This window comes from Accipiter gentilis, chromosome 34, assembly GCF_929443795.1.
Source record: "Accipiter gentilis chromosome 34, bAccGen1.1, whole genome shotgun sequence".
Taxonomy (NCBI): Eukaryota; Metazoa; Chordata; class Aves; order Accipitriformes; family Accipitridae; genus Astur; species Astur gentilis.
This window is the reverse complement of record NC_064913.1, coordinates 6,641,445-6,662,635: the sequence shown is the minus strand read 5'-3', so window position 1 is coordinate 6,662,635 and position 21,191 is coordinate 6,641,445. Positions and strand designations below refer to the sequence as shown.

At 41.0% G+C, this 21,191-nt stretch overlaps 1 protein-coding gene across 1 annotated transcript in view; it reads right to left on the bottom strand.

Moving 5' to 3' along the window:
• Nucleotides 1-21,191, bottom strand: part of SYT1 (synaptotagmin 1) — a 353,854-nt gene that overhangs the window by 85,150 nt on the left and 247,513 nt on the right. The window contains 1 exon segment of the mRNA XM_049792446.1: nucleotides 11,465-11,649. Within this exon segment, the coding sequence (XP_049648403.1) occupies nucleotides 11,465-11,649 (185 nt within the window).

The following is a 21,191-nucleotide window of genomic DNA, read 5'->3' as shown; positions in this document are numbered from 1 at the left end:
TGAGTTCCCTCGCTGTAGCACAACATTTTTGTTAGTACAACAACAAGCATGACACTTCAAAACTTGACAGGCTCTATGGCAAGAGGCACAGCCCCTGCGGGACCACACGTGGGACATTCAGGATATGGGGTGATGTGATTATGCCAAACCCCTTGCTTTCATTGGTAATAAAAATAAGCTTGAGGTTTTGTGATCATGAAAAAAAAAATAAAATGTGACTCAATCCAACTGAAGCAACCACATTTATCTGAGCCTGGAGACAACAGGAAGCAATAACTCAGAGTGGGATGTTAACTCCAAGACCCGCTGCTCTGAATCATCCCAGTACTGCCCTAATAGAGGACTCCATGATAGAAGGGTGATAAAGAGCTCCACTATATCACTGCTTCTGGGATAAGTACTGGACTTACTGCTGTTCCATCTACTTTTGACCTGGATTTTGTTTGAGAGGAAATATCCTACAGCCGTTGCTCAGGGATAAAGGGGAGAATGCAAAAAAACCTTTATATGCTAATTTCTAGGTATGAGGAATTTGTAACTACTGCATCAAGGCAACAGTTACTTATCCACACTCTCCCTAGCAAAATGATATACTTTCTGCATAGCTGATCAACTGGGGAGATGCCAGAGCTGTGGGTAACTCAACGTGAAAAAGTTCTTACTGTGACTATGGAAAAGATAACGGGAGGCTAACGTCCCTCTTGCAAGGGAGTTTTGAAGCGCAGACAGAAAACATTCATAGTTGGGAAGCTCTTCTCCACAGGTTATGAGAGGCCTATTGGAAGGTGAAAGCTATTTCCCAGGGGGGATGGAAAACATTGCACATTACTCACATCGGCTGAGGAGGTATATGATTCTTCTTGACCTTGACTCAGAAACACTGCAGCAGTAAGAAACACTAAGAATGAGATGGTGTTTGGATTTGGCCAAGGTCATGGTGTGGGGGGAGGCAAGAAATGACAAATTATTATCTCTACAGCAGTCTGTACATAATAGTTTTTACCATCAAGAGATGAATTTGCTTTCAAACTAGAGGCCAATGCTTCAAGAAGAAAAAGGAAGCACAGAAGTTTCTCATGTGATGCAGCTGCTGAGTTCCAAAGAGGAAGAAGAATTGGATTGCTTCAAAGTACTTGAAACACCCCGTAGGGATTTTCATTTTGTATTGAGATTCTCTGAAAGATCAATATTTAATGGAATAGTACTGCAACCCTCAATTTATAGCACACTGTATCACACTATATTGGATCTTATTGTTGTATTGCTACAATCAATTAAAATAAGCAGCTATATTTTATTGAGTTTAGAAACAATAAAATATTTTTAATTACAAACCAGCTTTTTCCTCAAGCCTCTTTAGCTGACACAACTGTAATCAGAAAGCCTGGATTTAGATGCAGAGGAATATAAGCCTTTCCATTCCTAATATTTCTTTTAATTCCATGACATTTTAAATGCTTTTTTGGTGAAATATGCAACACAGAAATGCATTATTACATTGTGCAGGAGACCAGATTTATCTTTTCTAATTTGGGATGACTGTGAATTTCATTCAAGTGGTTTCTACATAACATATGCAGAAACACACAACAAACCTCTTCATCCTCTTACATCTGTGTAAGTATCCGAAAAACATAGGCTTATGTGTAAGCCGGCGTAGGAACATACAAAAAAAAAGTGTTAATCCAATACAACCATTACAAGGCGATACATCCACATCTAAGGAAATCAGCAAGTTTGTGCCAGGGACCTTAACAGAGCCACGCAATACACAATATATGTTTTCTTAGACCTGGAAGACAAAATGAATTTTTGAGCAACCTGTCATTTAATCCATACTTGAATGAGCTCTGTAACTAGTTCTAACCAAGGGTGCAGACATCAACCTACATATGGCATTAGGATTTTCTTTTCCGTGCCATGTTTAGTTAATTGTTTTCAAGCTTATCTACTCTGTAGTGGTTCCTACAACAACCATGGCTAAATTACAGCAATCTGGGATCCACATTTCAATCTGCTGGTTGTTTTTTTCACTTCCGCAACATAATTAAGAGTGGTTTTACAGTCTCCCCTTTTCTTCTGGGTTGTTAAAGAAAATGCTTAACTTTCACTTTTTTTTTGGTAGTTGCATCTTCCGCATTAAAAAGCAAGGAAAAAAACCACCCCTGCTTGTAATTGCAGTTCTGCAAACTCCACACCTCGGAGTGGGTTTTTACATTTCCTGGGCTTCCTTCCCCTCTCATTCCCCTAGCTGACAAAAGCCTCTCTCCACCGACGCTGCCTCCTGATCCTGCGAACATCCCTTGCTTCCAGCTCAGTTCCACCAAAAGCCCTGCACCCTGGCACTGGGTTTAACCCACTACTACCCACCACAAACCACAAGAAAGGTTTTGGGGATTAAACCAGCTTTATGTACACTTTCATTTAATCCCTCCCAGAACCATGTGTAGAAATCGAGAGGGTCTGCAAGGGATTTGGCACAGCTGTCTGCCGGTTGCCTCCAGATTCCACGTGTGCAGAAGCTCCAGGAAAGCAAACTGATACGAGACTCGGGTAACAAAGCTGCTGGGGGAGCAAGTGTTACTTCCTTGCCTCTGGTACAGTGAGGCAGAAGCCACAACCCTGTCTGAATCACCAGGAGGATGCAAAGACCCATGAAGGTATAATTTGCACTTTGATTCCGGTCTCAGTTATCTTCACGTCTCATTGTTAATGCCTAGTTCATGTCACAAGCTACTTCAGACCGCAAGCAAAGTGTCTTTCACTGTCGTATGTAAAGAAACACTTTAATTAACAGAGTTCTTAGGGTTCCTTCCATTCCTGGAGTGGCCTATGGCCTCACTTTTAAGGAAACAAGTCACCAGTAAGCAAGAAGGAGAGACGTTAGGCAGGAAAGCAATGCTGACTGCAGCCTGTAAGTTTATTTGCTGCACAGTGCATGCTGCCGTCCTGAGTTCCATCTTCGCCTGCCTCATCAATCATTCCTTTTGTTCACAGGGTGAAGGGGATATTTTTTTAACGTGTGAATGACGCCCAGTCCTCAGGCTTGTGCGATGCCTGCTGAGCTGAATGGAAGAAAACAATATGATTTTGTAGCGAGAATGTTCTGTGCCATGTCCAACAATGAATTTGTCAGAAAGGCAATTTTTCCTCCACACTTAGGAATGGCTGCATTTCCACTAATGGTGGTGAACCTCTTATCAATTTCTTTCACATTCAAGAACACCACCATTCTGACATGGCCAATTTTTATCCCAGGGGAAAACAAAAGCCTTTAAAAATTCCTGGTTGATTCCCTATCACAAAGCAGAAAAGCCTGCAATTCTAACACATTCTCTGTCAGAGTCCCTGAGAAGGAAAGGCAACATTTCATTCATTCAGCAGCTGCTTTCTCTCCATGAATTAATTTAGAGAGCATGTTGCGCATGGGTTTCCAGTGGCTGAGCCAGGCTTTGGTCATTGTGAAATCTACTTTGCCCTCACTGCTGCAAGAGCGTTGGCCTCACACGCCAGCAGTGGGCCACAGCGATGCAGAGAACGAGCAAGACCCTGCTGTGTTCAGCATGCGATGCCTTGACATTACTTCCTTGCTTGTTATCCAGGTTTTAAATGGTCTGTTGGGTTATTCAAAAGGCTTGCTTGCTTTGGAGTTCTATGACATGAGGTCATCGTGTTCAGCTTAAGAGCTCACTGAATCGTTTGGGTACTAAAAAGCCAACTGATTCTGGTGCAATGGAAGAATACAGCAAATGCTGGAGGTGTTCAACGTAAAGTATGAATACATACATTGAAGCTGGAGCTGGTAAGCCCCCAAATCAACCCGTTTTCCTTGTAGCCAGTGTTTATTTCCTGAAAAAAGTTGCAGCTGATCTCAGCCTGGGAGGCTATTTCAGAAGTTCACCCTGTGGGTCAGAGCTCTGCTTTGACCGCAGGGCCCGTGTGCGTGAACTAAAAGAAGTAAGCACTCCCGCAAGCAGGCTGGCGTGCTCTGCCCCCACCTCCCATATGGCAGCGCGTGGTTGCGCTAAGCAGCAGGCTGTGAGTAGGAGGCAGCTTCAGGCTGCTTGGCCAGTGCGTGCTGCTCAATCAGTTGTTCTTCATCCTTCCCAAACGAATGGCAGCGGGCCAGGCGGAAGCATCCTTTGGGACAGAGCTGGGTCCTCGACATGGGAGGAGGACCTCTCCGAGTACTACATTTATTCTGCTTGAAAAATTTGTCATACTATATAATTAGGACTACATCTATTTAACAGTGAAAATTAACCTAAATATAGCCAGACATGATTTATGGGGTGCCACATTGATCTATGGAGAAAAAGTTGGCAAAGACCTGTTCTTCTGGCTCAGTTGCTTAAAAAGAGATAAGATCATTCTCTGACCATCCTCTAAGTAGGACTTTATCAAGTATCTGATATTCTCATGCTTGAAGGTTATTTTGCTATTCGTATTTATTATTCATCATTTTGTAAAGAATAAATGCCTCGGCTTAAAAAGTAAACAATTAAATATTCCCAGTGGGGTCTGAAATGTATACCTCATTGATATCAACTGCTGTTCCTGTTGCAGTTTATTCATACCCACTAACTTCAGGCACTTAGTGCAAGAGTTTAGCTTTCCACGTGATCAGTGGATACAGGTAAATGTCTTGAAAGTGTGACTCAAATCACTTAATTTTGGGAATAATTGTAGATCTCCTAGACACCACTCATTAGGAACCTACAGACTCTGGTCTTGAATAAAGAATTAATAATTTGGTCTGTTAATCAAGAAAATGCAAGAAAGAAACGTCCTTGACAATGGAAGCTTCCAGTGGCAAGACCTTCAGTATAGAAAAGAAGACATGTAAGAAAATGAGTAGGAACTGTATCTTCATATCATCCTAACAGTACAATAGGTTATAATAAAAGTAATAAGTGAATTATTTTACAGGGGAAATATTTTTTAAGAAGGAGGAAAACAAAGCTCACAAAGCATGCAAAGCAAGCTCCTATGTCTTCTTGGGAGTGACTGAGAGGAAGAGACAGGAATGCAAATAAGCCCAGCCTTGTGGCTCACAGCTGTTACTTCCATATTTTCAGGGTTTTGAAGTCTAATATAAATCTAAGTTACAAAAGAGTTTTGTGGAAAAGCCTGCAGAACACAAACACTCATCTGTAACATCATATCTTCATAAACATGTTATTTTCACATTTTCCAGGAAGTTTTATGCACCCTGCACAGTCGCCTTCTGAGGCCGGTGAAAAAAGCAGGACGATTGGTAAAACCTGAGGTTGAATTAATGTATAAATGGGACTCAGTCAATCCATTTTGACTGCCACAGTATACTTATTGGGCTTGTGTTCTAAGAAGACTTGTCCCCATTGTTTCTGACTAATTTTCTACACTGTCATGGCTCCGCAGCACATGCTGTCTTCTGAGTGTGAATTAGGATGTCTTATTGCATTGTGGATAAGCCACGGTGAGCATTAATGTCACCATGGGTTGAAGATGCCAACGAGTGGGAATTGGCATGCTGAGACCAAGACAGGTGGCACTGTGGCATAAATACACTCACTATTCTCTAGGCATTCAACTGTGAAAACAAGCACAGGAGCAAACACTGCAGAAGAGAAGACCACTGCCAGCAACACAGCTCCTGTCCCTCAAAGAGATCCTCTTGGATTATTTCTGGCAATAAAGGCTTGGGTTCCTTCCAGTGAAATCCAGGCTCTCTGGACGTCAGTGTGGATTTTACTGACTTCATTTTGCCTATCGTCTTCACGCTGCCAGGTCAACACACACTACTTTGAAATACTTCAGGGCACCTAATATTAAAAAGATTGTTCCTTCAATATTTTGTCTCCATGAGGACAAGGGTGTTTACTGTGCAACAGCCAAAATCATAAGGTGAAACAGTCTAAGAAAACCATTATAAATTGAAGTTCAGTTAGGTGTAATTGCAGCTCTCAACATCATGTTACTTTATAACGCCCTCATGTTTCACCAGTATTAATACATAAACATTAATCATAATATTCTGATTAAGTCAGTACATAACCTTGATGTAGAAGGAAGGCCTTAGTAAAGAAAGAACAAACATACAGAGAAGTCAGGTGGCTGACTGAAGGCCACAGTAAGTCAGCAGCAGAGCCAAGAATATATTCCTCATACTCCAGGGTGTAGTACATATACCTGATCCCAAATCTCCTATTTCACCTAACAGACACATTCATTGTAAGCCAAAAATCTTTCACTAGTGACAGTGTTTTAGCCTGACACAATGAGAAAGGAATGAGCTATTAAATCTCCTTCGCCACAAATGCTTTGTGACCTAATAAAATGTTCGGACCACCACAACAATTATTCTCCAAGCAACAGGGCTAGATTTTAGTAATTTTTCAGTGCCACTGTTCATGACTGAAATGATTACGTCTATTCCTTTCCTCAGTCCACAGGCTGTGCTTAACCAAGAATTTTGCTGTACCAGTGCATTAAATTCAGACCCAATAAATCAGCAGCTATTATAGAGTCTCTGGAGCTGGGTGTTTGTGGGCTTTTTTTTTTTTTTTCCTAAAGAAAAAAGTAGTGGCAGCAAGCAGGGGCATTAGCAGAGACTGAAAAGTTATAAAGATGAAAACTGTGATGGGAAGGACTCATAAAAACACTGGTGCTAGTTGTCATTCAGTTGCACCAACAGAAATCTGGAGTAAGACCACATAAAAGAGTTTGGTATGGAGCACTAAGAACTTTAAGCATGGGTACTGTACTGAGATGATGCGAGAGCCCACAGCAAGTTTCATGAGGTACCAATCATTTTAGCAACACTTAGAAACTAAGACATTAAAAACACACACTGCTTTCGTCTACTTTTGATATGGTGACATTTATACAAAAAGGAAATAAAATTAGCAAGTTATTTTTATGTGCCTGTCAATTTTAAACTTCAGCTTTCTAGTACAGTTTGACTTAATATTTTATCTACAGAAAGAATGACAACCTCTTTTCTTTCACCCTCCTCTAGCCTCCCCCCAAATATACACCCAACCAAAAAAATACCCAATCAATTTAGTTCAGCCTCTTGATGTGTGTATCAAAGCTACTACATATAAATCTCAGCTGAGGAGCCAGAGCTGTCAGAGGACTATATGTATCAGAGCTTTAGACTAGGTGCATCCAAATAGCAAAATAAACCTACCGCAAGTGACAATCCAGAACAGTCATGAGACACAACATAGACAAGGAGGACATAGAAGGAAGAAATAAAAATTAAAACATCCACACACAAACATTAGTAAAAACCATGGAGAAATGACCTTTTTACAGTAGTACATTCATTAACAATTTGCCTCCCCTAGAAGTAATCTAATCCTCCCAGTGGCCCTTGGTGGAGTTGCATACCCTACTTGAAAAAGTAAGGATTGCCTGCAATGGAAACGGATCTCAAGACTTAAAACCTAATTTTATTTTCAACTCATCTTCCACTTTACCTCAACTACATTTGCTCATAATCTATATTATTTCATAAACAGTTTCTCGTTTGAAGTGGTGTTCAGGAAAGTGGAAATTTTGAAGCACAAATATTCTAACAGAGACAAAGTTTTATTCTACTTTCTGTAATATCTAGCTATCACGTGTGACTGTTGAGCTGACTGAGTCTCTATGCCAAAAGGATCTTTAACTATGTCAAGCTATATGGCTCTATAATGATTTGGCACAGATGTGCGGGTCAGCATGAGTACATGTAGGTCAGAAGTTCTCTTTGACAAACAAAACCAGACTAAGATGGAAATTATATTTCCAGAAGCCGATACTTTCAATTTACCAAATGTTAACCTTACCCTTTCAAGTTTTGTGTGCCTAGGGAACTAGGATCTTGCAAGATGCCAAGTGCCTATCAACTCCTATTATGCACTCTCAGCTGAAGGCAGAAGGTAATTAGCACTTGCAGGTTCAGGCCTAACAATGACTGAGCTAAGCTTTTTGGTTTTTTTGAACACATTTCAGATCTTTGGTACTGTATGTTGCCCTTTATAATGGCATTAGATTTACATCGTGATCTCCAATTACTTTTTTTTTAACATTAAAATTTGCTTCTTTAAAGAGTAAAAGGCATTCTTGTTATCCACTGTTCTATTTTACACCAGAACCTCTAAAGTGATTCAGTTCTCTTAACTGGAATATTCTACATTTAGCATTGCACTGAGTTCAGCTAGGTATATTAAAATTTGCACTGATAATTCAAGATTAAACTGTTAGAATAAACAATCAGTCACACACAAAAAAAAAAAAAAGACAGCTAAAATTTCACAAATTAGGAATTTAGTTGGTAAAAGTTATTGAATGCCAAGGACTTAAAAATCTGTCCACTATCAGACTGATAGGTATGAATTTAAGGGGCTATTTTAAGTAGCTTGTTTTTGAAATCCCAGACAGTGAAGAGGAAGCTTGGCTGGACAGTTGGTGATCCATCCACTTATTAAAGGTCTGACATTTACATCATCTGAGAATCTACCCTCCTTAGGTTTAAGTGTGCAAAACAAAACATATTAGTTAAATCCCCAAATGTTTGGGCAAAAGTATGTTTAAATAACTGTACAGAATATTTTGAGTGGTATCATCTTAAGATACCTATCTGTGCAACATTTCAAAATTTGAGCTCTCTTTGTAGACAAGAGCCGCATGATTCAGCTTTTTATCAAATTTTCCCATGAAAAAGATAGAAATGAAACTCAATATTAATTAGATAATGTAATTTTGCATTTAAAATACTTATTTTCCAAGAATCCATGGTCATTTATCCAGGTCCTAATGAATATAATTAAAAACACTTAATTTTATATTGTAAATACAACAATGGCCTTACATGATACGGAACAAATTCCACATAAATATCAGTCAACAAATTGCACATTATTTGTCCTACAACAAAGTATTAGGTTTGTTATAATTGGTCAAACATAACAAATATCTCAAGGAAATTTTTCCACAAGCATAATCAAACAGTTCTTCCGAATTATTCTTGGTTCAATGGGAAGAGCTGGCTAACAGTAGCCCAGGGTAACCCAACAATTGATGATCTGATTTTCCATGTATTGCTGAGGGGGAAATATCTCACAGTTACTTAATATTAATAGCACAGAATAAAGTCTATAAATCAAGTACAGGGAATCTATGAATGCCAAGTCAAAGTGCTTAAAGAAAAGGCGTTTGTTTCACATTCATCATATGAAGAAAGCAAAATCAGCATAGAATATTTTTCAAGGTAGAACTCAAAATTTTTGCTCTGTTGTTTTTGGAGCTCGGCCTCTAGTCTAATCTTCCTACCCTTGGAACAGCTGCATCTATTTTAGTGATTCTGTGTACTGAGGAGGTTGTTTTCAGGTGTGAATTTGTCTTGCGTTGGTGTCATGCACTCCAGTACACCAGTGTGGCACATGAAGCACCTTCTCTCCAGGTGGAACCAAGGTCGAAGTTGCACACCAGGACACTATCTAAAGTCCTCTATTTGCAATGTGGATGCAAGGATCGCCAGCCGTTCGCTCTTTGTGCCTGTGGAGGACTCTGTTAGTTGCAGTAAGGCAATCTAAGATGGCTGTAAAGATATCTGCTTTGTACTGCCTTCTAGCATGTACACGAGTACACCTTAGATGGGCAACTTCATTAGCTGTAAGCATGCAATGTGTACTTATGGTCTGAGAACCAGAACAGATTGAGCACAGGTGGTCACTATAAAATGTTGATTCATCCAGCTTGAAAGTAATGAATTTTGACAAAGTTTACTTTATTGGTGTAGCGGATAGACTAGAAAAGTTTACTGTCTAATGAATCAACATTCTAGTAGTGGCTACTGCAGTTGAGTAGAATGAACAGGAATAAAACAACTGGATCTTCAGTTATTTTCTTTCCACACTGTCTACTGAGCAAGAACAACAAAAACTGTCCTGTTGTCTGATAATGGAAACTAGAAATAGCTCCGATAGCTCTGTACCTTTGAATCTTATCCATTATTTTCCTCCCATTATGCAAGCTCCTTTCAGACTCCACTCGTGTGATCCAGTTGCAGCTAGTCATCAGACTTGTAAGGCTTCCTCACGCACTCTCCTGATTTTGCTCTTCCCCTATCACATCTTATGTGCCTGGAGAAGCATGGTAACCTGCTCCAGCACTCTTAAGACTGGCTGACGAGCCACACTGTTCCTCACTGTACAGTGGCATCTCACCACTTGTTCTGGACTGCTCCATGGGCCTCATAGCTACTGTGCCCTAAGCTTCTCTTCTTGGATCTTGTTCCCAATCAGCTGGCCCTAGCCCTGCAGTTCCCAGCTTTGGCTTGTACTTCTAATCAAACCTGCCTTCAGCCCAGCTTTCTTCTACACTAGATCCCAACTTGCGGAAGGAACCGCTCATTCCTGACCATGCTTTTATCCTCTCTCTTTGGCTGGATAAGTGGTCCTGGACTGCCCTGGCTCAACCTCACCAGTGGTCTTGGGAGCACAGACTTACAGTCTTTATCTTTACAGCTATTGCTCCTACTGAAGAGGTTTTGCAAAGCAATTCTCTAAATTTTTTCAGCACTTACTGTTTGAAAAATATAGCCCATTGTCTTCTTAGCTTAGGAAACTGGGCAATGCAGTGAGGACACATGGATACTTCACATTTGTTTCCCCATTCTTCTGCTTATTCTCAACAATTTGCTCCAGGAAGGACAATACTAAAACCCTGTTTAAAAAAGCTTTATTTTCTTTCAGGAACATATTAGCCAATTCTATGGCCCAGAGGATTAGGTCCTGCAACCTTCTGCTTCTCTTGCATGAAGCAGATCTGAAGGACAAGTTTTTCTGCCCTTATGAAAATGATGCTGCTCAAAGGGCATTATGCTAATCTTTTCCTCCAAGTTACTCAGCTGACTTACAGCTGCAAGTATGGCCTTTTATCTTTAACGTCCTCCTCTCTAGTACAAAATGAATTCTCCCAACATCATTGTATTGAATGCCCGTGTGCTCTTCCTTTTTGGTTTTTTTCCCTTGTTTCTATGCTTCTCATTTTTCTTCTTCTATACTGTTGTTTCTCTGCTGAACTTTTGCTTTTGTGTAAAAAGAGATTTAGCATTCAGAGTTACTTTTGTGTATCATGTAAGGTCAGAAATACTGCTGGAAAGACACAAAAACATTGTACTAGGTCCTGGTCAAAGTCTTGAAAAAGGACAGTGAAAATTGGGCACATTTGCTTCATTTTTGGGACAACCGATTCTCTCAATAAACTTGACCCTTCCAGATGAGTCATTATATGCCTGCTCATTTTTTTTTAGCAGAGCAGGGAAATTGGCTGACCGCTTTATCAGTAATGCCACACCCAGATTCATCTTTTGTGATACAACCGAGAAGATGCTGCCAATCAGTCCCCTCTTCACAGAGCCACTACTGAGGCAACAAGCAGAAACCTTCAAATACAACTCAAGAGTTCAAGAAAAGGAGAGGTACTTTACCTGGTCTTTCATGGTTTTCCCTAAATCTTTAACATCTTTCATGTTAATAGCATTCTTCCCTCCCTTCTCCTTTCCCTTCTTCTTGTTCTTCTTTTTGAACAAGCATTTCTTACAGAGACAAAAGCAGCAGGTAAGGATTAATAGGACTGCAACTATGGCTATGGCTATTAAGGCCCAAGGTGGCACTGGAAGAGAAAAAGAAACACACAAAAAGAAGGTGGTAATCCGTTAGTAGGGTTAAAACACATTTCTCTCACAGCTAAGCCCTTTTCAACAAAAATGCCTTGCAGAAATACCTTTCTAAAATATCCTGTCATCACTTGTATATTTCTCTCAACTGAGCATTTACACACGCAATGCCAATTTAACGCATCTATCTGCTTACATGCCTGGTGACACATATCAAACTCATCTGCGGCTATTTTGATTTATCTAACATCTGAAAACAGTATGTCCAAAACATTTACAGTTGCAAATTGCAAATCTGTAAAATGCTCGGCACATTTAGGCAATTACTTGCTTCTTTCTTTAATCACTTCCCCAACCCACCTGGCATTGTGGCTGAATCGGGTGGAACCGACTGGGAATTTCCCTTTTCTGGAACGGCATCTGATCCACGCAGTCAGTTTTAATGAACGGCCCTTCTCTGCCCGCTGCTGCACTTGACGGACTCACAGACTCCTTGCAACAGATGCAGGTCAAGGTCACCAGTACAGACTGACCAAGGACAGAGGACTGCCCAATCCAACGGCATCTGCCCTATTTGTCACTGTGCCTTAACACTAGCAAAGTTTCAGTACACAGCTATATTCTCACCTATACCTTCCTATAAAGAAAAGCGTATGATCCATTTATTCATTCAGTCCAGGATGCTGGACATGGCTGAAGCATGAATAAATAACAGAGAACGCTTACTATGATAAAATGGTCTTGTTAAAGATCAGAACTTTTGGAAAAAAGGAATTAAGATGACACTTAAACACAAGTACTCCGGAAGGGAATTATCTTCATACAAATCAGCTTTAATGACCACTGATCCCCACATTTAACCAGAACGCCTGACAAAACTTTAAATCTTGTAAACTGTCATTTTCTGAAAATCTCAAAATGCATTCAGCCTATCAGGTCTGCAAGATACTCTCTCAGTGCATTACCTAACGGTCTCTAATACGATACAGAGCAAAACTGAAGAGTGAATTAAATTTGACATGTTGACGTCAGTGAATCACAAAAGGGAATGGACAGTATAAATAGAGAAAATTAATTGCTTAAAGGAGCTAAGCAGAGTGTGAAGCATGGTCACAGGAACTTCCACTACAAATTACCAGTTCAGGAAGAGGACAGAGCACCTACACCTTCCTTACTCTAAATTTAATGACCATTTTTTCTAACTTTTATTCATATGTCCTTGGTGACAGATACAAAAATAATGCAGAAGAATAGTTAAACAAGAATTTCTGTAATACTTTTGTGCCTCCAAATGTTCATTAAATGCAGCTGCTATAAGAGGGAAACTGTACCGTATGTAGAACAAATGAGAACTGATTACTAAACAAATGAATGTTAAAAGATAAACAGTGAACAGATTAACAGCTGTTTATGGGATGTATTTTATGGAGTCAGCAACAGGAATTCTGCAGTTAAGGTTGCATTAGATCTGCACTTATCGCAACTTAAAATCTTTATTTCATGCATTAATGATTTCGTTTTGCCTTCAAATCTGGTGTGGTAACACTTTGTAGCACAACTGACTCGCCCATAATTTTTCCTTTCAAAGGTGATTATTTCCTTTCAAAAGCATTATTTCAATAATTTTAAATGTTAATCATTTTACATAATATGGACAAGATTTTCCAAAATTGCTAAAGACTTTGAGAGTTTCCATGTCTTTGCTCTCCAATTCATGATGCTGCCAGAGGAGCTTGAATTCCAGAAAAAGATAATTTTTTAAAAATTAGTTTTCTATAAAGTCATCTCAAGGTGGACAGGACAGCACCCATAAATGTAAACCCATCACCTTTCATAGGCAATGTGCGCTCTTCTCAAATTCTAAACTTCACATGTGTACTTAGTCTGTTAGACACTTAGCATTTGAAATGGTATTTACATAACACTATGCTTTAGATCTAAGCTAATCTACAGGACTTATGTCAATATGAAATGAATGCTGTGCCCAAACTTATCAGCTATTTGTTGTGCTGCCTTGTCAGCAGTGCTTGGAGCATGATGCCAGCAAATACGGGGAGCAGCAAGAATATGGGATGGGGTTCTGCCAGCAGGATGGCACCGTGGGAGGAGAGAGAAGAGAAGAGAACACATCAAATGTGGGTAAGCTGGGAGAACCAAGGCATCGAGGAGACAGGGAATGTGGGTGTTAACAGGCTATATACATATGCATCCTAGAGATGAAAAAGCTTGTGTAGGTAGCGAAGTCAGGTGCCTTTGCGCTGAAACTGTTGTGTGAAGTGGTATTCTGGCACTGCTGCCTCCGATCTCTGGAGCATGAACAATGTAGGGTGCCTTGGGGAGCATTTGAAGCACTTGCAGATACCTCAGCTTCTTTTTTATAATGCATTGTCTGCTCTCATCTGTTTGTAATTTAATTTCACCCAATAGCTCTTGTGATGCAATTAAATGATCATCAAATTAATATCTGAGACTCCAAGAATTATGCAGAATTCCTTATTTATCTCTTCAAAGAGAATATACTTCCTTTTTTATTAAACAAAGCATAAGCAATAAAGGAAAAAATTTGGGGTAACCCAAAACCTGGACATTTCCAAACCAACTTCAACATTCAAGTCTGAAAAAACAAAAAGGAATGGATTTTTTTTTCCCAATAAAAGTATACTATCTCTGTCAACGAGATGGCTCACCTGAACGCTGCCATTGACAGAGATTGCCCACCCGGTGGATGTAAATGTTAGATTTAAGACAAGCGAAACATACAGTTATCACTAGCTTTGAAGCAGTGATTATTTCCTTTCAAAAGCATTATTTCAATAATTTTAAATGTTAATCATTTTACATAATATGGACAAGATTTTCCAAAATTGCTAAAGACTTTGAGAGTTTCCATGTCTTTGCTCTCCAATTCATGATGCTGCCAGAGGAGCTTGAATTCCAGAAAAAGATAATTTTTTAAAAATTAGTTTTCTATAAAGTCATCTCAAGGTGGACAGGCCAGAATGAAACGACTGAAGTCACTAGTTGCTTCAGAAGACTCAAGTCTATAGCCTTTAATTTTTCAGCCTTTTTACCATCTGTGAATAATATCTATAAAAACCCTGCCCACAGTATAGAACTTCCTTGGTTTTGCACAGTGGCTCACTTTGGAGATTTACACTGATTAATTCCAGTTGGACTTTGCCCACAGTTAGGCAAATTTTTCACAGAATTTCATTTTTCCAGCATTTAAATGGACAACAAAGGGAATCTACAGTATGAAGACCACCTCCATCTACATTAAACAAGTTTGATCAGGTTCAGTAGCACAGTTTGAAACCTCGGGAGGTCTTTGGACAGGATCCATTGAGCAAAAGACCTCTGTGGCAGATGAAGCAGCATGGGTGACATGAAAAACGCAGATCCTGACCAAGTGACTGAGGTGTCAGGGAGCCAGAAGCTTCTTGTACAACTTGCCTTACCCAGTGCCTGCACAAGGGGGTGCTTTGAAACAAGCAATACTTACCTATGCGATCAAGGAAAAGCTATTGGTTTAAGGATAATTAATATGTGTGTAAACTTTCTGGTATTTCAGTGCTATTTTCTTGGTTCTGCTCCTTTGGGAAAATACAGAATACTCATTTTGAAGAACCTGTCATGAATCGCTACATGATTTGGTGATTCTACGAGGCTCTTAAAGACAAATCTATAGGAGGGGATCTGCTGATTAGCATAGTTAGTAAATAAGGCCTTGAATGAGTCTTATTGATCCAATCCAAACAGGGTATATGCTCTAGGACTCCACTCAGAAATGCGGGAATGAAGCCTATCTGTAAAAGGAGAGTGTAGAGAAAATGAAGCACATGGCTTTCTCCTGAGTAATAGCAGGGCACTGAAAAGAGTAAGCTCTAGGATTGCGTTGGTAATCGAGGCATTTTGGGTACTGATTTGGCATCCTTTGCTCATGTTGAACATCAGTCAGCCACGGATGCAGCTAATGGAGTTGTGAGCTCTTTCACCCCTCTCCGTTGCTTCCTTCCACTAATGCCAACCAGGGTTGTGTGCACGTTGTGGGTCATTTGATGCATTTGTAGCATTTCACAAATACAGCAGCTGTGATGCACTTATCATTCTAGTTTGGGCTTAGGAGTGCATTTCTGAGGCGCACCTCCCATAGACCATGCTTGGACTCACGTTATGCGGTGGTCTGGGAGGATACGATGGACCGAATGGGAATATTCGCTCCCAGAGTTCACCTAACGGTGCTTCCAGTACAAAAGGCACTTGCCTCATGGGAGCAAACCTAAATTGAAGCATTACCCCCACAAAGTTTGCAGTGTGTGGCTGGGTCCTCAGGACCGATTGCTTTACTCCATTGATTTGCTTCTACTGCGCTGCACTAAATATAGCTTGTGTCCCAACCCGTCCTTTAATGTTGTTCCACTGAATATGCTAGATTCAAAGCAAAGGGTGTATTACTGAGTTATTCAATTTACGAGCTACAAATTATGTCCTTTATATAAAGATATCCTTACTTGGCCTTACACAAAATGCTTGGAGAGGTACAGGCCTTGGGTCTAAAACTGACATTCCCATTAGACGATCTAAAATTATCAAATGCCTTGGAGGACATTTGACTCCAGAGGAAAGACAGTAAGTGGGAAGTCACAAAACGTGTAACAGCATCGAAGTGCTACACTCTGTAAAAGAGAAAAAAATCCTTCATCCTAATAATCTTCTTCCCTTTCTGTGTGCAATGTCAGAGGAAACTGTATTAACTTAGAACCCAAAGAGAGGGAAGGTCAAGGAGGAAGTGAAGAGAGGAGCTGAATTAAAAAGTGAAGACTTCCATACCAAAATTGCTGTACAACAACAACTCCCAATTAAGCAATTAAGCAGCCCCATTTAAACTCTGACAGCAGAGGACTATCAGATGATGGCAGCTTCCATATTATTCTGCAAAGGAGGCCCATGGCATGTCAGGATTGATAAATATTAATAATCCATGTTTCAGAGGGGCCACGATATTCAACAGGAAGCTGCAACCGCCAAATAGTTATATGTGAAGCACACTGCATTAATCTAAAGCCCTGGTAGCCTGAACATGAGATACTGGCAGTTTTCATTTACTAAACCATAGTTTTATCTTAGCTTTTTGCACTTACAGCTTCTAATCAGGAAGCAAACCCCATATATAGCGATATTCAGACTTTCTGTATAGAAACTCCCCAGGGGCCAAGTTCTGGGAGTCTATTTGACTTTCATTAGAAGTAACTTAAAAAGAAAATGCACTGACAGCAAGGACCCAGGTAATAGATACCACTACTCACAGCAGAAGGAATACAAAGGTGAGCAATGCAAAGAAAAGCAAATACTGATACATGGTAAAATGACTTGTAAAAGAGGAAGATAAAAACTGCAAATACATACTTACAAATACTGATGATTTAAATACTAGCCTTCAGGCTTATACAGCTATGTTTCCACCCCAAACACTCTTATGCATAATCTCTTGCTTTAATAGCATGTTTGCAAAATATTATTTTCACCTTCTTACATTTACCGCAGATTTTTTATGTGGTTCAAGTTAATGATGCTACCTTTGACTCATCACTAGAAAGAACCATTACTAAATACCTTAACAAATGCTCTCCTGCTGACATTTCCCACCCCTTCTCTATTTTTTGAGCATGTGCAGTTGCATAAGACCATCTCTATGAATACTTTATGAAAGTTACTGAAGCTTTAACTGAGCTAAGAGCTGTGTGTTTTGACAGTGAAAGTTCCCCGCATGCAAAACAGTCTGTCAAAGTGCACTGATCAGATGGGTTTCACTCACTGAATATACTCCTGCCTATAGCTTCTTTGTTAGACATTATCATGCAAAATTATGCAAAATTCCTATGACTGAACATTCCAGTCTTTGCAAATAGACTGACATTGAATTTAGTGGTAATCCTAGGTATGGCTACAAATTTAGCCAAGGTGATTGGGCTGCTTCAGAATCTGGTGTACCTACCAGATTGTATGCTCCCAAAGCTCCAAGTCAAAATGCAGAAAATGACTAAAATATTTACCTGAAGGCAAACTCGCACCTGCTACTGGAATTTGCAGGTCATTTATGTTTATTGTTGCTGGTATTAGTTCACCTTTTAGGGCATGTGATAGGTTCTCTGTCATGCTAAAACACATCTATCCAACAGCATATATATCTTCTTTCTGCAGAGCAGAACTATTTCTGTCTCTGTTGCTCTCTCTCCCTCTCCTTTTCAATATGTTTTGCTCCTGCTCAGTCTCATTGGCTCCTCTGCCCCTCGTCTCTCGAGACACATGGGGGGACAAAGCAAGGCAGGGGAGTTTCCAGGTGAGATGGGATGGTGAGGTGGCCAGAGTGAGGAAGCGAAGCTGCCGAGATGTCTCCTTGTTGAAGGAAGTACCTCAGAGAGATCACAAAAGCCTTCAAGCTCAAAAGTCAGGTTTCATCCACATAAATACTAAAAGGAAAACAGCTCCTCTGTTAACCAGCCCATTCTCGCTGAATCAAAATGAAACAGAAGATGAGCAAAAGAGAGTTAACAGAGATCTCCTCTCTGCCGGCTGTGTCACTGTCGGTCGGGGCTGCTCTCTCGGGCTCGTTTTCAGCTCAGCCACTGTTGCGCAGCCTCCTTGGTGGCCACGGGGCTCCTTGGGAAAGTCCCTCCTGTGGTCTCCGGCAGCTGGCTGCCCTTCCCAGCGGCGCCGTGCTTCTGCAGGGCTGCCGGCTCTCCTCTCGCCCTCTCACAGCTGCCAGCCCTCCTGCCTGCTCCTGCCTCCCCCTTCCTCCAGCAAATACAGCCATTTCTTCCACCGCCCGCTATGAAAGCATGATATTCCTCCGTTTGGCATGCAGCGGCCCGGAGGAGGAACCAGCCGCCCAGCTCCCTGCCGCACAGCGTGTCTCTTGTGAAGGACCGCAACGCTGGCTAGCGTGACAGATAAAACAGCCTCCCCTTTCCGGCAAAACCTCTGGGTCTCTTACTACAGTGGAAGATGCTTTCTAATCAGGCAGGTAATATTTTTAGACTGGTGCCTCCTATCAGTTCATATATCTGCTGCCATAAAGCTTTTAAAATAAAATAAATGAATTCAGGCTCTAGATAATTGCCAGAGAAAGCACTGGGCACACTGAGCAGCTGGGGAAGATGAAGAAAGCTGGAGCCTCCAACCAGACCTGGAAGCCAGACAGGTTTGCTGAAGGCTTTCCAAAAAACTGTATGTACCAACACCAGCTGAGGCCAAATACTTTCCTGAGAAGGGACAAAACAACCCATGGGGCTAATATTCGACTCTGACAAACAAATCTGTAGAAGCTTGAGATGACTGTTTTCCATCATGTGGACCACTGTATTTTGTGGTTAAAATACATTTCACTTTTCCTGTGACATATACAATATGTTACACTTCAAACTTGGATTGATAGTCTGAAGGGGAAAAAAAAAAAAACAGTTAAAAAAAAAGTTGTGCAACTCTCTCTGACTCAGAACTGGAGGTTTCAAAGGAACAAAATACTCCAGTCGTATCAATCCCAGGACTCAGAAATCAAGAGAGTAAGACTCAAAAGTAATGAAATTGATGGGAAACAAAATTAATTATGCCTACACATATATATTTGATTTTCTTAGCTGATTTAATTCATTGTATGCAACGAACACTGTTTTTTTTTAATCTTCCTTCTCAGTTTTTGAACACTTGGAAATGTTATTTGTGTCACATTTTCAAGGTTTGCCCTGCAAATATGAGGGCCAGCGTTGTATTTCAATTTTCAAAACAGTAACCACATTTCTTGCATATCAGAATTGGTCATGCATAGCACATGTTGAATGTTGTAAGTTCTAAAACTAGGTAAAAACTCCATTGTCAAGGAAGGAAAAGTTAATTTGGCACATTTTTTTAATAAGATATTATGCAGGGGCAAAGTCCTTTAAAAAAAGGAACTCATTTGTGATTTCTGACAAGATGGACTTAAAGAAACTATATCTGTCTGTAAGCCAATCGTCTGTTAACATACATAAACTTAACACAGGATGCTATTACACGATGGCTTGGGGTTTAAAGGAGAACAGCTACTATTAAAAGAATTAACAACCATTGGACTAATACACTAAGTTCCCACTGAAAGTAATAACCAGTTTTATTCCTTACTGAGATTTAATATTCATTTAGAAGGCCTCAAATAAAAATGGCTCATGTATAGCACTTTCATCAGTAGGTCACAACGTGTCTTATAAAGGAGGTAGGTAATAATATCTGAACTGCAGGGATGCAGACATTAATACATACAGAATAAAATGACTTTGGCTAGCATCATATAGAAGACACCGTGGGACCATTGGTCTACATTACTGCCTGGTGCGGTGCACAGGACTCAACAGGGGCTTCATTCACCGCGAGCACGTTTCCAGGACCACGAGTCCCTGCTACGTCTTTGCCAGTAGCAAAGTTCACGTCAGCTGCGGGTCGCAGGCACGCTCCCCGCAGGTGTAGGGAGCTAAGTGCTAGAGGATGCCACGTGCATGTTGCAAGCAGGTGCACCAGATGGAGCGTACTGTCCACCTCAGGTCCCACTAGAAGAACCACCTCAAGCACCACCCTGGGGTGCGTGCACGCTGCGTGGCTCTGGGTACTATAGAGGCAACACAAACTCACACCCAGAAGGAACCTCTGCAGCACACTAATTCACTAGCATCGAGCGCCCGGTGCGACACCAGAGCCGAGCGCCCGTCCGAGGTGCCCTGGGTGCCAGGCCGTAATCTTTCCGACACATCTCACTGGCACCTCAGCTACTGCAGCACCAGGACCCTCGCTCAGCCCTTAGGGCACCTCCTTCACTCTGCTTCTTCCCAAGCAGCGAGTCAGAGGACCGCTTCCAGATTTTCTGCATGGCCGTTTCATACAAAACAGTCATGCTGCTGAAAAGAAGGACTGAAACACGGCACTTCCTACCCTGGTGCGGAACAGTTACTGTCAGCAGGGTAATTACTGTCCCACGGAGAGCGTAATGACATGCCGTGCTCTGAAAATGTTCCAGGCTTGCAGAGTGTTTGGGACCATAAAACTTAATTTTGTTTATCACTATAGATCTGTAGCATAAACAAAGAGACTTAAGTTTCATTTGTCATGATGTGCTACCATGGTGGGTTGACCCTGCCTGGATGCCAGGTGCCCACCCAAGCCGCTCTGTCTCTTCCCTCCTCAGCTGGACAGGGGAGAGAAAATATAACGAAAAGCTCCTGGGTCGAGATACAGACAGGGAGAGATCACTCACCAACTACCGTCATGGGCAAAACAGACTCACCTTGGGGAAATTAGTTTAATTCACTACCAGTCAAATCAGAGCAGGATCATGAGAAATAAAACCAAATCTTAAAACACCTTCCTCCCAGCCCTCCCTTCTTCCCAGGCTCAACTTCACTCCCAATTTTCTCTCCCTCCTCCCCCGCAGCAGTGCAGGGGGACGGGGAATGGGGGTTGGGGTCAGTTCATCGCACGTTGTCTCTGCCGCTTCTTCCTCCTCAGGGGGAGG